The 18,019-nt window shown below is 35.2% G+C and overlaps 1 protein-coding gene across 1 annotated transcript in view; it reads left to right on the top strand.

Moving 5' to 3' along the window:
* The window catches only part of LOC107550516 (pleckstrin homology domain-containing family G member 3-like), a 57,975-nt gene that overhangs the window by 1,457 nt on the left and 38,499 nt on the right, over window positions 1–18,019 (top strand). Inside the window, exon 2 of the mRNA XM_016231821.1 lies at window positions 7,245–7,311. Within this exon, the coding sequence (XP_016087307.1) occupies window positions 7,263–7,311 (49 nt within the window). The 5' untranslated portion in view covers window positions 7,245–7,262. The remainder of the gene's footprint in view (window positions 1–7,244; window positions 7,312–18,019) is intronic.

Raw genomic sequence — 18,019 nt, 5'->3', positions numbered from 1 at the left:
GGCTGGACTCCGCTTCGTCCACGGTGAAAGCCGATCCGGCGATCCACAGCTCAAAATTGTAGTATTTCCTCAGCAACCAGCACGGATCAGCTCCAGGCATGATGAAGCAGATATCGTCCTCTTTTGGAAGGCCAAACAAAGTAGTTTCGCTTTCACAGTGAATCACACAGTGCCTTCACACCATGGCGGTGGAAACAATACTACAGCTAGAATAAAAGTTATGCCTTCTTTCCTTGCGTGAACATTTGGGCGGCGTTATGCAAATCTTCCCACATAGTGATGTAGACATGTGGGGGCGTGTTAGAACGAGCCGTTTTAGGTAGGCATGGCTGACTCTTAACTTTTATAAAGAATATCTCTTTGGATTTGAGCCTTTAGTCTTTGCAACTTTACAGATCTTCTTTGTGCACCAAGAGCTTGTAACACTCCAAAGAGAAAGGAAAAATTTAAATCGCATCATATGACCGCTTTAAAGTCCTATTTTTAGTAATTGTATAAAGCAGTCAACAACAGTTAACTAATAGTTAACTGAACATTGTCAATGAAACAAGAAGAGTTGCAGTTTGAGTGTTATTGTTGTAGCTGTTCCACCTTAAAAGGGTGTGAAAGGTGTAATTTCTGTGATGCTAGTGACAGGGTTTTTTTTAAAGCAAAGATTGTTTTCAAAAAGATTTCCTCAACAGTCCCCCAGTCTGCCATTGACTCGATAGATAGATAGTCCTGCCTCAGAATGGCTCTGTTTTGATAGCATGACAGAGCCACAGTGTTTACACTTTCTCTTTAAGCCCAAAATAAACTTCAATATTTGCACATTGGCTAGGGTATGCATAAAGTGCACAAGAGGAGAAAATAGGAGAAAATATTTTATACACTTCAACTTTACAGAGGTTAAAGGCCAATTCACACTGCACCAACACACGTCAACAAACTGCAACAGACACGGTCGTCGAGTTTTGTCTGATCAGTGTGTTACCCCTGTTGGTGTTGGCTGGTGCTTGTTTTCGCCACTTGAACAACTTGAATTGGCATTTGTCAGGTCTTGGAACGTCTGAGAAGTGACTGTACTCAGTTAGCTGTCGCGGTTGCTCTGCGTCTGCAGGTGTGGTGTGAATTAGCCTTAAGGATGATGGATTTTTGTGATAACCTACAGGTGAAGTTCTTCAGGTAAAGGGTTAGTTAACTCAAAAATTAACATTTTCATCACTCACCCTCACATCTTTCCAAATCCATAAGAAGTTTGCTCATCTTTGAAACATAAATGAAGATATTTTTAAATTAAATGTGAAAGAGTTTTAGGTAAAAGTCTGTTCAAAGTTCATCAAAAGTTCATGAAGACATAGTGAGCATAATTCATGTGAATCAAGTGCTTGAATCCATGTCTTCTGAAGAGACACAATCCTTTTATATGCTGAACAGGTTTAATTAGGCTTGAAGCATGAGAACCAATGAGGTTTGTTTTTGCATATTGCTCAAGCACATTTGAGCTTCCGCAAGAATGAGGTTCTTAAAGGCACAATATGTACGATTTTTTTATTAAAATATCCAAAAACCACTAGAACAGTGTTATATATTTTGCTGACTTGTGTACTTACATTATCCCAAATGTTTCGAAGAATGTTTAAATCCAGAGAAATAAGCAATTTTAACTAGTGACACGGACCGTGTCCATTGTGTCGCCTGCCAATGACGTCATAACCTCTCGATTTCCGGTTTTGTTTTGTAGAAAACATGGAAACACCAAAGACATGTTATGCGTTTTATTAGACAAGTGACGACCGCACAGAGTAGCATTATAACAGAACTTTCAAACGTATCTAGTATGATAAGTCAGCACTGATTTTTTAAAATCACATACGCACAACCGGACGGAGCGGAAGCGGTCGACTGTGGCATAATAAAAGCTCCGCTGCTTTCGAGCCGTGTGTCACGCTCGTTCAGCAGCCTCGTTTCGCTTCGACGGCTTTCAGCCTCACCCTGCTTCATTCTACTACGTTAACAAATCATTAGCTCATCCATGAACATGATTTCTGCCCGAGTCCCGTCGGATTGCATCGGCTGTGGGGATGAAGACCACAACTCCCACGATTCCTCACTCAGTCACGGCATCATCAAACTATGCCTTTGTCTATTTATTTATTTTGAATACGCACCCTCTAGCGGCAAAAATTACATATTGTGCCTTTAAATGCCAAGGAAGTAGGGTTGAGGTGCTGTTTACCATATTTGATGTTTTGGATATTTGCATCTTTTCAGTGTATGTGAATTTAAAGCCTAAATTAAATCTGTTCATTAGCAATTGTGCCTCTTCAGAATACTCGGATTAAACGGCTCGATTTTTGCTACCGCTAATTCCCCCGCTCTCACAGCGCCTCCTGCTGGCAGACAAGCAGTTTTTCAATTTTCAATAAGCCCATCTCCAGCAACATGTTTTTGTTGTTGCTCTTTTTTTTGCAGCAACTCAGAGCACTTTTCATATTCTTTATCCTGGCTGAAGCACATTTGTTTCAATCTATAACAATAATCAGCCACCCTACATTACCAGTCAAAGGTTTTTGAACAGTAAGATTTTTTTTTATTTTTGTTTTAAGAATTCTCTTCTGTTCACCAAGTCTGCATTTATTTGGTCCAAAGTACAGCAAAAACAGTCAAATTTAGAAATATTTTCTATTTGAATATATTTTCAAATGTAATTTATTCCTGTGATGCAAAGCTGAATTTTCAGCATCATTACTCCAGTCTTCAGTGTCACATGATCCTTCAGAAATCATTCTAATATGCTGATTTGCTGATTATCAATATACAGTTGAGTATTTTTTTTCAGGATTCTTTGATGAACAGAAAGATCCAAAGATCAGCATTTATCTGAAATAAAAATATTTTGTAACATTATACACTATACCATTCAAAAGCTTGGAGTAGTCAGTATGCAGTGATTTCACATTTCTTGTTTGTATGAAGGCTAAATACAAATAAAAGGTGAACATTAATTTATTTGTGCTGTTTTTCTTCTTCTAAAGTATTATATGATTTTATATGAGGTGTCATAGAGTTGGCAAATTCATTTTTCATAACTTTGTATGCACAGACATCTGTTGTGGGCGTTCTTGGCAGTTTTTACAAGGCTTTTTTAAATAGTGTTCATATCGATATCGGAATTATATCGTATCGACCGAAATTAAGAAATATACCGTGATATAAATTTTGGCCATATCGTCCAGCCCTAATTACATAATAGGTACACTACTAGGCCAAAATTATTTAAACACCTCCTAATTAACGGGTTTTACAATTTCAGATACACCCATTACTTACCGATGCATAAAATCAAGTATACAGCCACACAATCACTTTCAGTAGAATAGGATGTGCCTTTTCGTTCCTGGGATAGTCATGCAAGCATGTATTGTCTTGCAAGGCACAAAATAAAACATTTTACATATCAAATACACTTGCCAAAGATGTGTTTAAAGCAGCATATACTTAATATACATTTGTTGCTCTGAATGCGTACATCACACCTGTGGAAATAATGTCATATAATTATAAGACTTTGTATATAATTGAAGGAATTAAAAAGGATCTGAAAAACATCTCACACTGCTTTTACAGTGGACTTTCTAAGCAGTCCATAACTTGACTTATTACTGATTTTGTTGTCTTTAAATTGGATAAGAAAATGGGAAATGATGTCTGTGAAATACAATCTACTTGTCTAGTCTGAAATAACACTCTGATTTTTATTGATCATTTCTCTCTGTGTAACCCCTTACAATTAAACAGGCTGTTTTTGCTACTGTACATTTAGTACATGAAGCAAAATTGTTGTATGTTATAGAGCTTGTTATGTTAAAAACATTTTTGATCCTGTTACAGAATTATGTGATATATGGTTATTTCTAAACATCCCAATATTTGTTTGCTGAATGATTATTCTGATCTCAATTTGAATGCTTATCAGGGTAGAATATTTCACACCGCAATAACTGCAGCCAATAAGATAATCTTTAAAATTTGGTATGAACCCACATTCCTGGCTGACAACATGTGGCTCTTAGAACTAAAAAATATTGCACTGTTAGAAAGTTCAACAGCAAGGATGAATAAAGTCAAACCAAGAACAATTAAGGCATGGTCAGAACTTATTGATAAACTTTCTTATATAATAACTCAATAGACCAAATACAGTGAATGATAAATAAGAGCAGTTGTTATTCCAGGTGTGTATAGATGTGGTTTGTTTAAATTGTATTTATTTGTTTATTTATTATTGTTATAAAAACATTTTTTAATGCAAACCGTGGTTTGTATATAGTTATTGTTGGCCTTGTATGTTGGCTTTGTTCTACAATAAATAAACAATAAAAAAAAAGAAATGAAGATAAGCACGAATTATTCTAAGAATTCTATGAATTGTTGTATGACATTGAAGATGATGATGTAAATTCTTTACTACTTTTATGTTAGACATTAGGCAATACTGTAGTATTGGTGTGGGGCAATGGTTTCAACATGTAGAGGTCAGATCACAGCTTTGTGCTGATCTAAGCAAGCTTTTTACTCTCAGTGTCAGATAATAGAAGGAAAATCATTAATGGACACACAAAAGCATCCCAGCTGTTACAAGTGCATGTACAAAATCACAAAACCAGAGGGAGAGAAAATGCTTGAAGATATCTTCACAGAAAGAGCAGACTTGAATGCTGAATTTGTTTTTATATATATATATATATATATATATGTATATACACACACACTCACACACACACACACACACATGTGCTGACTGCTGACCAGTGCTGCACTGGTCAAATAATAGACCACACATACACAACCGTATAAATGACTGCGTATACTGTATAGGTTGGCAGAATAATTTGTTTCTAAGGAAATGGTGACTGGGTGTGGGATCCTCATGTTCCCTTTGTTTTATGGCCTGTCCTGAACCAGAGGAAGTGGATTTATTTCCATATTTCCATCATAGGCCTAATTAGCTGTCCTTGCTGTTGGTGCAGTTAATTCTTGCATATTGCTATGAAACAACTAAAAAAGAGCCTATACAAATCACACAGTAAGAAAAACATTTATGTGAATGTAGTGTCTTAAGTCTTGCACAGTCCCAGGAAAACTATTCCAGAGTTTAGGAACCAGGTAGAAAAGGATCTACCTCCTTTGTGGCTTTTGAATTTTTGGGTACTGTCAACAAACCAGAATTTTGCGAATGCAGTGGCTGTGCTGGATTAAAGCATTATAAAGACTGAATACGTACTGTGGAGCTAGGCCGTTCAAGGCTAGTAATTAAAACATTTTTAAAAAGTAATTGAAACATTTCAAAACTGATACGAAACGGGTAACCAGTGTAGAGATGATAATATTGGGCTAATGTTTACATACTGAATTAACAGGTAAACTAATTGTCTGGCATCATAAACGGCATGCGTCGTAGTTTATCAAAGTTACTGAGGTGAAAGAAAGCTGTTCTACAAACATTGGCAATGTGACTATCAAAATACTGGTCTCTATAAAGCATAACACTCAGGTTTTAAACTAAAGGATGACACAATGGTACAACCGTTGACTCAAGTGACTCAAGCATCTTTTCTTTTAGAGGCATTTGGTCCTATTATTAAAACCTCCAGTTTGTCAGAATTCAGGTGGGGGAAATTACTAGTCATTTAATCTTTGACTCTACCAATGCAATCTGCTAACTTTGAGAAGCTTGAGAAACTTCATTTGGTCTGGGTGAAAACTGATAATGTTCCCCAGGAACATTTACTGCACAATAAAAAAGCAGGGGGCCTAATGCTGATATCTGTGGCACTCCATACCTAACTTACCATACCTGTTTTATCTGACATCTCTTCCTTTACACAAATAAACTGATAGCAAGGATATAAACCATGCTAATGCCTGCCCACAATGCAGGGCAATGCAGCCATGATCAGATGATATGGGGACTAAATTCTGTCTAAAATTCTTCATAAATATAATTTCTCTGCAGATATGAATATAGTTGTGAAGACAATTTTTTTTAATATATATTTTTGATCTAAATGGCATATTTGAGATTGGCATATTTATTACTGCCAACTTGAAACGTTAGTGACTTGCTCTAAGGAAAGCAAAGAGTTGATAATAAGGAGAAGAGGTTCTAAGATTACAGGAAGTAGAACTTTCAGTAGTTTATTGGGTAAAAGATCAAACACATTGCTTTGAGGATTGGATAAATGTTGTTAGTTATTTCTGTTATATGACATTGGACATTTTTAATTGCTCGTAGTGAGAGGACATCTTCAGAGGAGATATAGTGTGAAGATGCGTAGTTCTTATTTTCTTTCTGATGGCCTCAATTTTATGATTGAAGAAATTGATAAAATCATTACTTCAATGCTGTGGTGAAATATGAGGTTCAATTCGATTCACATTTATTTGTATAGCGCTTTTCATAATACAAATTGCAAAGCAGCTTCACAGAAAATTAAAGTTTCTACATTATATTTAGGAGTTGCTAATGTCAAGGTGATGTCCATATGGCGGAAATGTACAGTAAAAATCATGCAGTTAGTTAATGACATGTATTCAAACAAACAGTGAACTATTAACAGCAGTGATTATATGTTGCAAACATATAAACTTATAGCAAAATGTGGTAGTTTTGTATGTTGGTTCAGGGGTTTTTATCATCTGAGGTTTTGTCATAGCTTTGTTTTGTCAACCTGTACTGAATAGGATCCTAGGATTGTTTTGGTTATTTTCTGTGAGAGCGCCTAAATATGATTATTGCAGCTTTCAGAGCCCATCTGTAGCTAGAGACACTATTCCTTTCCTTCCATGCCCCTTGAATAACCTCTAAGTTTGTACTCCTCCTGTACTTCATTTTCCGAGCAGCCTTCTTAGGCTCATTGGTGTGGTGGTACCACAGTGTGGAGCATTTTTCTTTAATTCTATTTAATTGTCTTGAATTAATTGAATAATGACAGACAAAGTCACTAATAGAATCCGAATCAAAGCTATGCATCTGGTGATTGAATCAGGGCATTATTTGTCAGAGACAAAAACAGTGAGGATCCCAATTAGTGTGACTGTATTAAACAGGCTTTCAAAAGATTAGTTAACACAAAATATTAATCGGTGAAAAAATACCAAAATGTATGTAACCCATGTAAAGTCAAAAACATATTGATGAATAACAGCATTTAGTGTAATGGAGATCAGAAATGTTCATTTCATATTTTACTAATTTACAGGAGTGAGGCCTCAGTGCCATGCCAGAGAAATCCCATAGCACGGCCCATGACGTCCCAATGGGTGAAGGTAAGACTCAACTCTCATCTGTACAGAAATTGTGTATATAATAATAATAAAAAAACACACAAAACAAAAACCCTTGCTACAGTACATGTACTGCGTTAAGCTAACTGAGACTTGTTATAGCACTTGCATATCATTGCTCTCTTGTTGATTTTGATTGCTTCCATTGTCCTCATTTGTAAGTCGCTTTGGATAAAAGCATCTGCTAAATGACTAAATGTAAATGTAGATAATCATTATTGTTCTGTATTACAGCAGTACAGAAGGCAACTATCTATAGGTTATCACAAACGTCTTTCAGATTAAAATTTGTTTGCGGTTAGATGACTCATGTGTTTAGATCATTGTTGCTGTGTATACTAGAATATTTAATTCAGTCAAAAACATTTACTATGCATTTTTCAGTAACTACACCTGTAGAGGTGCATGAGAGGGCTGGTTAGAATGGTTCAAATATCCAAGTAGTAGTAGACGTTGTAGCACGATGAAACAGTTTTTTTTAGCACTGATATGACTAGAGTTATCATCCCAAATGTACATCATTTGTTTAGGTGTAAAACATTTTTAATTGGAAACATTTAGTTGCACCTAAAAACTTGGTTTTTAGGTGCAAAAAGCAAAAAGTTGTTGGAAATGTTGTTAATTGGGGAGTGAGAATGGGGCCCACAGGAATGTCAAGTCAAGCCAAGTCACCTTTATTTGTATAGCGCTTCATACAATACTGGTTGTGTCAAAGCAGCTTTACAGTGTCAAACAGGATAATAGTTTGTCAATAATGCAAGAACACAATGACAGAGTCATTTTTCCAGCTGAAGTCTCTTCATTGATGATCCAGTTCAGCTCTCTTCCAGTTCCTCAGTTGGGGATGCTTGACTGATTGCACAGACACTATCAATATTCAAAATGATATAACAGGGGCACTTTAACTCAAGTACTGTATTTCCGCAACCTTCAATTGGGTGTCAGGTTTTTCTAGTTTTTTTTTAGTAAGGCATCTGAGCTATGCTGAGTCTTTCTGCTGTCTCTTTCCCTGATGTCAAAGTGAACTATACCATGCATGTCAAAATGGTTAAATGTTGATCCGAAAATTCACCCAGGAAAGTAAGAATCATCACTTTTTCCAGTTTGCTTGGTAAGTATGAATGCTATTTATGTGCCATCACAATAGATTTAATGAATGTAAGTTATCAGGAAGGGGGCCAACACTTTTTCACACCACTGTATATATATAACACACTCAAATGTTTTGTTAAAGTAAAATTATTTCAAAGTAAAAACTTTTAATTTATTTGATAATTAAAAATATGCTAATTTTGGAGTTTGACAAACACACTGAAAAACAACTATACCGCATAGTTTAAAAGTGGGCAGATATATGAAGAAAAATTCAAACATTCAAGAAAACACAGAACTGAACACACCCGGCCCCACCTGCGCAACTGGAATTTAAAACTGGACAGTGTCTTCGGCTAGTTAGTCAAGCCAAGTCAACCTTTATTTGTATAGCACTTTATACAATACTGATTTTTCCAGCTAAAGTCAGTTCATTGATAATTCATGTCATCATCCAGTTCAGCTCTCTTCCAATAGTGTCTGTGCAATCAGTTAAGCGTCCCCAACTTAGTAAGCCAAAGGCGACAGTGGCAAAAAGATTTTTGAACTGTAAGTGTGTAAGTGTAAGTGTACGTCATTCCAGGATTGAGTGGTGAAGTGCAGGGGACATGTCTGATAAAAGCAAATCCAAGAAGTCAAATTCCATTGTAATGAATTAGTGATGATAAAAGTTGAAATTTGCATCCCTTCAATCATTAATCCATACTTAGTTTTGTGTTATCAAGTTGCAGTAGAGGACAGGACATTGGTTATTTGCCTGTTCATGTAAAACACCTGTGTGTGTGTGTGTGTGCGTGTGCGTGTGTGTGTGTGTGTGTGTGTGTGTGTGTGTGTGTGTGTGTGTGTGTGTGTGTGTGTGTGTGCGCGTGTGTCTGTGTGTGCGCGTTTGTGTGTGTTTTGAACTTTATTTGCATGTGCACTGAACAAATATTCAAAGTGAAAACTAGATTTACTCTTGATCATTAACACCAACCACCTTGTGGTTCTAGATTTTATACTGCCTTTTTGCCTCTTCCTGCACCAAACCACTAAGAATAATGTTATGAATATGGTTAACAGAATATTGGTTCACCATTAACTTTGTTTGTCTTAAGTTTTTTTCCCCCTGATGGCATTGATTCACTACATAATTCAATAATTTTTTTGTGTGTTCTTCAGTACTTCAGTATAGTCCAATCCAGTTGGAATACAACTTTTAAAAAATTTATTGTAAGGATGTGCATGAGTAGATAAGTGACAGCAGTGATAAACCATGAAAACATATGACGCCCAGCAATCAGTATCTAGTAACAAGTATATGAAAATGTGCCCAAAAAGGATGGCATTTTTCATTTTGTCATTGGTTACAGTGTAATTTTCAGCAGTACCTCGTGTTCCCACTATGCAGCCTGGTCTTATTATTGATACAGTACATAGTTTTTTTTTTTTGTATGTACTATTTAGAGGTAACATTAACATTTAATTAGTTACAAAAACAATATGGACACACTGGAAGTATCTAAAATGTAAGAATTATTATGTATTTAAATATTTTCGGCAGAAACCTGCTGTGTCCCACGTCAAACAAAACAAATATTGCAAAGTAATGGTTAAAAAATCACAAGAATTTAATTCCTTTAATGATTTTGTGAGGTGTAGTCTTTTTTAAAATGTTGAAATGGGCTGGCACCAGATATCACACAAAACGGAATGAAATGGTTTAATTTCAAATTTAGTAAATGAGCCGACTGCATTTAATAAATGAGACTGAAAACAATGTAATTAATCGTAAAAAACTAAAGAATCAGCTGATTAATTCCATTAATTAAATGTTCATACTGTAGATTAAATTAGGATTGGTAAAGTTGTTCATATGTATTTACATTTTATTTACATTTTAGATGCTTCAGTATTGTAGTAGAACCACATTTTACGTTAAATAAATTTAACGTTGCACTTTGTGAGGTTTTGTTTTGGTCTGCAGCAACAGCACTCAAAACTGTATGAAGATCATTTGAGGGCAAGGGCATACACACAGGACAAGACCATAGACAATAAAAGCCATATTGGTGGAGATAAGAAAAAGTGCATGTTTTGAACCATGAGTACAAGAAAGAGAGTGCACAAGCCTGGGGCTCTTTTTAAAGCAGGTAAATGGATTAACAGACTGGATTATCTGGAGGTGAATGGACCTTACACACTGTCTTCTCTAGTTAGTGTAAAGCCAAAGCTTTCACGTGGGAGGTTAGCCAGTGACATACAGTATTGTGTCCTTATCGGTATCAACCATTATTAGATATTTATCTGCCAGTATTGGACATTTAATTGGATCCACCCACTTTAACATTAATTGAAACATTTGGTGATTGATTATGTCAAAGATTCTTTAAAGCAAAATACAGTTTGAAGAGAGCTGTGTAACAGTACCAGGTAAAAGTAGTATATTTTAATAAGCTTTTTTGTTAAACACAACAGTATAGATATATATATATTATCAACCATCACATGAAAATAAAATAGTCAAGTTAAAAATTAAAAGAATCACATTAATAATTTTTTAAAAACTTGTTTCAACTTCAGAGAATTCATAGAACAATTGAATCCCACACATAGGCTTGTGGGATGCAGTCAAAGACACATGCTGCATCATAGTAGACAGGATGTTAACGTTGGGATGAAAAGTTGTCTTAAATATTTTTCTAATAATTTAGAAATAATTTTGTTTTAATTTTAGTAATAATTTTATTTAAACAATAAGGCACTTAAGGCCTTGTTGTGTTGTGATTTTATATTTGCTTAAATTGATTTAAATGTGATGCATTAGAGATAAAAAATGCTAAAGTATTCAAAGATTTTGCTGTGATGTTGTTGGCATATTGTGAGCTTTATGTACTCCAATTTATGTCACTTCCCAGTCTTTGTTTATGTGCCCTTCTAAAGCAACCACCACTTTTTCTCATGAGAGGTCCTCACACATAAACACACAGCATATGTTACACAACACAGTACAGTTGATTATCATTAATGTTACGTTCTCTGAAACACAGTTAAATTGTGTCTTAATGAGTCCTCAGGTGAGCTGTAAGTTGTCTCTCAGTGCTGTTGTTATGCATTGCGGTGGCTATGTGAGTGTGTCGTGGGATTCAGGCTCTAACTCTGTGTGTGTGTGTGTGTGTGTGTGTGTGTGTGTGTGTGTGTGTGCTGTAGCTGTCATTTCTGCACATTTAGTCATTGAGTGATGTGTTGTTGTCTGTTCTGATAGGGGGTGGGCCACCACTGCTGCCTCTAAACTCTTAATAATTTAATAGATTTTTTAACTCTACGACTATTCTACATCTGCGATGTTGAAGGAGACCAGGCAGTGAACATTGTAAGGTGGATTTTCTGTCATGTGATGTGTTTACTTTATGGCAGGAGATTGTGTTTGTCTGTAGACTCCCCTAAATATGTTAAGCTGGATTTTCCACCCGTCAAGTTGTGTGCACCTGGGTGTCTTGGAAACCATCATATTGAAAGACAAAAGCTCTACATGAAGGTGTGTGAACTATCTTTTTGATTTATTTTAGTTAACTAGATTAGACTGTGTTTAACATTAAATTATAACAGTATATGAATGTATTGCTGTGCTAAATCAATCTTCAGTTTTGGATGAAATAGGTTTTATTAGAACTTAAAAATATAATTTAATTCTTTGTCATATGACAGTTATTGAATTAACTTGTCGAGAAATGGTTCCAAATTAAAATAATTCAGAGACATTACAATATTGTGACAGATGAAAGCATTGAATAAACATTGCAAAAAACAACTTTAGAAGAAGGGTGCGTGTTACTGGGGATGGGTCTCTCTCTCGTTCTCTCTTTCTAATTTTTCAGATATTTCAGAAACCACAGAAGACTTGATTCACACAAGTTGCATATTTTCTCCTGACCACAGGGGAAAGCCCACAGCTCAAGCCCTTTATAAGAATCATAATTAGATGAAACTTTGACTAAACAAAATACTGTAATTATTTTCCACTTTATTATAGATTTACATATTTACATGTTTTAAAGATAGTCTTTTTAAGTCTTTAAGATAGGTGACAATTTTTTTTTTTACAAGATCAAATTCAAATTTTTTTAAAGAAAATCACAATTTTAAAGAAAAATTCCAAAATAAATTGTTTTAAATATATAATTTGACCATTATTTGACAAGGCAAGGTTAGTTTAGGTTGTAAAATGTCATGTGGTGCAACACCCCAAAATTATGATTTAATTATGATCAAATTAATATTTTGGAAAAATTAAATAATACATAACTATTTTAACTTAAAGGGGTCATATGATGCTTTTTTAAAGATCATTATTTTGTGTATTTGGTTTAACAGAATATGTTGACATGCTTTAATGTTCAAAAAACACATTATTTTTCAAATACTGTACATTATTGTAGGTCCTCTATGCCCCGCCTCTCTCAAACGCTTCGTTTTCTACAAAGTCCCTCCTTCCGACAAGTGCCGTCTGCTCTTATTGGCCAGCTGACCCAGCGCATTGTGATTGGCCGAACACCGCAAACACGCGTCGGAAATGTAACGCCCCTTACCATAATCGCCAGCTTCATCTTTCAAAATAAATGTAAAGACAGAGCCCGAAAGGGGAACAGAGTCGCGTGACAGACACAGTGATGAAGCTGGTATGTGTTTGCAGTACACAAGCCACAGTTAAGACAGCTGACTCCACTTTGATCTCTCTCTCACTCTCTGTCACACGCACGCGCGCACGCACGCACACAAGATGCGCAAAACTCCGCCTCTCTCTCTCTCGCACTCTCTCTCTCGCATATAACAAAGAGTGAAAAATTTAAGGGGGTCTGAATACTTTCCGTACCCACTGTATATATATATATACCAAAACATTTTTAATATATTTAAGCAATATCACATAAAGTGATATTGTGGGTTTTATGGTTGTCTAACAACACTTGAGTTGTTCTAAAAAGTTATAGGATTAATAAGGAGGCAGTGTGATTACGTGATGCTGTGTTTTTGAACAAATCAGTTAAGTGAATGATTCATTGACTCCGATGATTAACTGCATATCTGTAACTGCAAGGCTCAAATGTCTGTTACAAGCTCAAAAATTATGCTTTGTAATTCACAACATAAGGCCTTGAGGCTTCAGACACCATTATAAAATTGTGCATTATGTAAGGGAATTTCTGACACAACTAACAACAAATTATGCTGTTCCTCAATGAATCATATTTTTTCAATGCACCATTTGAATGAATGATTCAGTCATTCAATTCAACACTAGGGATGTAATGATTTACTCAACTCAAGATGCGATAGGATTCTGATACTGATTTCATGATACAATTTTCTCACTATTATTTTTTAACAAAATGAGATTGAAGACATGATAATGAAAAATTTTTCTTTTATTATTTCTTAGACAAAATGCTGCACATTTCTCTGTTAAACTGAAATGTCAAATAAGACTAAATTGCCTGTGCTCTTTCCGTTTAAAAGTAGAGGCAACTACAGCATTTTAATCAAAATCCAAACAAAGATTCTACACACATGCAGCATGAGTAGTTTTTGATTCAAATTAGATTGAATAATTTCGGAATTTGAAGCAAAAACAGAATGGTCTAGCTTTAGCTTTGTGAAACTATACTACATAAAGCATATCCGAACGAAACAGAAGCAGCTGCAATAGTATATTCCTGACCCTTCTTAGCAGACGGGTTGAATGAGAATGCAAATTCACTCTCTGACAGCAGGTGGCGTTTATGGAACAGCAGCGATACAGTGATTCCTTGGTTGTCGCTGTAAACAAAAAAGCGCTGTGCTTATAAATACTACTTTAACAGAGGTTGAAAAGAAAATACCATCTGAACTTTTCTGAAGACAGTCAGTTCTCTTCAGAGGTACATTCATATAAACCCCCACCCCAAAACGTATCGCGATTCATTTTACATCTCACATATTTGTATCGATGTTGAACCGGCTCGCGGTACATCGTTACATCCCTAATTAACACATTTACTTACAATTTAGAATGATTTATTGTGTTATTTTTTGTTTTTTTTTAATCATAATAATAATATAAATTTTTTAATAATAATAATTAGTTAGGACTAGATTGACATCTCTAAAAACATAGATAAACACTGTATTTTCATTGTAACCATATTGTGTGGTTTTTTTTCAATCATGTTTTAATTTAATTGACTTATTTTAATTTCCGTGCTTTAGTTTGGGTTAAGATTCTGTCATTTAGGTCATTCCAAGCCCACTGAGCAGTCCGTAATGTTCAGCTTTGGACACAATGCCTTCTCTGTTTTTATTAAGCAACAATGAGTCTGTGTGCTGCAGTGAAGCAGAGAAAATTTTTTAACCATGTCGCCGTTTATTCTGGACTGCATTTTATAAACAAGCGGAAAAATGCATGCAGCACTGAACGTTTTCTCATCTACCCTAGGTAAAGACTGGAAACAAGCTGCCTAAGCTCTCATTTAAAGAGGTCAGCGACAAGTGGTTTCCTATTTTTAAGGTGCTTAGTTGTTGTCACCTGCTAATAGCTCTGTTAAGATGTGTATACTGTATCTGTATCTTTTTGCTTTATTCTTGTTTTATTGACAGGGTTGTAGCATGTATCTTAGGGTGATGGCTAGACTGTAAGAAATGTCACCTTATGCAAGCTGCGTTAGAGGACATGAAGGCAGAGATCTAACCAAGCTATCCAACAACAAGCAGAGAGTTAAAGAGCATGTTCAGTGGACCTGTCAGCATTATCAATCTGGCTAATTAGCCAGTTAGGAAATGCGATTAAAATAAGATTAAATAAGATTAAAAACAAGGTCTGATTTGACTTGATATTGTTGTTACCATATTTGACTTTTGTAGTTACTGAGTTGTTGTTACTTTGTCTTTTGTTGTTACCAGGTCTTTGTTTGCATTATCGATCTCTTCAAAGTACTTCTTCACATCCCTAGTAATAGTAAAAGTAATGCTTAACATTTAAACAACCCAGTAAATGTATTAAACATCTTACTTTGGGGATTGAAGACAAAAAGTTGGTTATCCTAATTTTAAGATGATACAGTATATTCACAATAAATATTAAGAATATTCTTTTCAGAAAGTTTAGAACAATCTTAAATAAATAGTATAAAATATTTGTTTTGCTTAGTAATTAACTTTAATAGGAAAGTTGGAAAATAAGAAGATAATAACAGTTCATGAGTTTCATGAATCTTGTTCCAGATCCTACTACAAATGCAGTATGTATAATGTGCACAGTATATAGATGTGCTGCTTGCACGGAATCCCTGATGAACTACTACAACTGTCAAAAAAAGAGAGCACTACTGTATCCTACAATGCAATATTTGGGCCTTGACTTAACTTTTCCAGTGTAACAAACAAACTGGAGCGATCCATAAACATGATTGTGTGGTAAGTTGATATAACAAAACAAAAAAAACTTCATCCTGCTGCATTTTTAAGTTTTTGTCATTGCATACTGCCATAGTGGTCACACTATGGTGAGGTACAGTGAAAGACTGTTAATAGAATCATTTTGTAATGGCTGATCACTGTCTATGTAAGATTAGACATAAAGCCTTACCAACTAAATCACCTGATAGACTGAGTATTGTTTGCTTTTATTTCATTACAATGACTTCTACAGATAATTCAACCTTCAGGTAGTGAGTGAATGTATACCATAGAACTGATGACGTTTAAAATTGTAAACTTCACACACTTTTATTTAAGTCACTAGACATCTAAGTGGCAGTAACAACCAAACTAACCCAACCAAGGTGCAGCACATTGGCTTTGGACAAAATTAAAGCCATAGACCAAAACCAGAAACACATTGGCAGGTCTAGATTTAAAAGAATATCGTTTTGTATGTCCATTTGTCAACATATGAAATTCATGTTTTGATCCTTCTGCTAATACAATGGTTGTTTTTTTGTTTTGTTTTGTTTTTTAACATAATGTGTAGTACATAATGTGTGTTTGGGGAAAAAATGTAGTGGAATATGTTTTCTGTGGGTTTTCACAAGTTGTTTGAGAAAAAACATGAAATGGTTTACTTTTTGTTAATTTGATTTAGTTGAGTTAGTTTGCTATCAAACACGTTACAGTTGGTGATTTTACTATAATCCGTGTAATTTGGCAACAGTGCTTTGTTTTTCCACTTGGGCAGGCAATTTGGGTGCAGCTTTTCTAGTGCATATATCAGCCACATGCCAACCAACCAATCCTTAACAATGAAAACAATTCATAGCAATTGAGTTGCATAAGCTACCATGGATCCACTCACCTAAATCTTTCTGTAACTGGAACAAATTACAGAAAAACCACTGTATGATGATGGAGTAACAAGGAACAACAAAGAAAGTTATATTAATGTTAATATTATTGAGCAAATCCCCATTGTCATTTTTTCAGATTTCTCAAATTGGGTATGCAGAGCATTCACAGTTTTTAACTACATTGATACACATACTGGTGAATAGACATGAGGTAAAAGTTTTAATTGTATTTATTTCTTCTCAATGTATCCAGACCATATCAGTCTTTTTTTATATTTATGATATTTTTGTATAATTTTAGCCATAAATAGTGATCGATATAACCATATAAGTGACATCAATATCAGAATAGCTTGTGTGAAAAGCATAACTTTGTAGGTTATTTTCACTAACTGCACTAATTAACTGGGTAGAATTGCATGTGGTAATTTAATACATCATTAATATAACAACTGATTTGTTCTGGTGCACATAGAGGCTAATAATTTGGCGAGTACAGACACAGACCTAGGAGATAGAAACAGTCCATGACAATACTTAGGCCCAATCCCAATTCTACCCCTTAGCCCTTCCCCTTTCCCCTGGTGACACCCCTGGGTGTCTTGATTCTCTTTTGGATGGAGGGGTAAGGGGAAGGGCCAGACAGCCCTTCAAACGAAGATTTTTCGGGACCGGCTTCAGCGGCAACATGGCTGCCCAAGCGAACAAAAAGACACTATAAATGTAAGCATTTTTTGGCATTAATAAAGATTTTTTTATGAAAAGTAATCATTTGTTTTGTTACTTTCAATCGTTAGTTCATATTTACGGTCATGTTACTCAAAGAAATCGCTAAAGTTTGCTAACGTCATATCATTACAGACTGCACGATAGAGCTACAACATATTTTCATGTCTGATCAGGGCGATAACCACCGTAGACATTGAGGGGGGCTAGTCCCCCCAATAATTATAAATCGCTAAACCCTTTTCTCAAATATTGCCAATTCGAGAGCGAGAGAAAGATGAAAATTGCGTGTCTCTTTTTTGAGTGAGTTTACTTCAAAAACAGTGATTTTATCCTCTTTTTGCTGGAAAATATAATGTAGCGATTCAGTATTTAAACTGTTATTAATAAAAGTTGTGGGGCAGCGTTGACAAATATCTTTGCTCCTGGATGTGTGAGCTGCGCGATCTCCGATATATGTGTGTGTGTGTGTGTGTGTCAGTAAGCAGTGCATTAATATAGAACGGTAATTAAAGGCTCTAATGCACACCAGCACACCAGTATGTGTGTGTATTGTAGGAGCTAGATGACATATGATG

The sequence above is a fragment of the Sinocyclocheilus grahami genome, unplaced genomic scaffold (assembly GCF_001515645.1).
Source record: "Sinocyclocheilus grahami isolate Dianchi unplaced genomic scaffold, SAMN03320097.WGS_v1.1 scaffold400.1, whole genome shotgun sequence".
In the NCBI taxonomy this organism is placed as follows: domain Eukaryota; kingdom Metazoa; phylum Chordata; class Actinopteri; order Cypriniformes; family Cyprinidae; genus Sinocyclocheilus; species Sinocyclocheilus grahami.
This window is presented reverse-complemented; position numbering and strand designations above follow the sequence as displayed.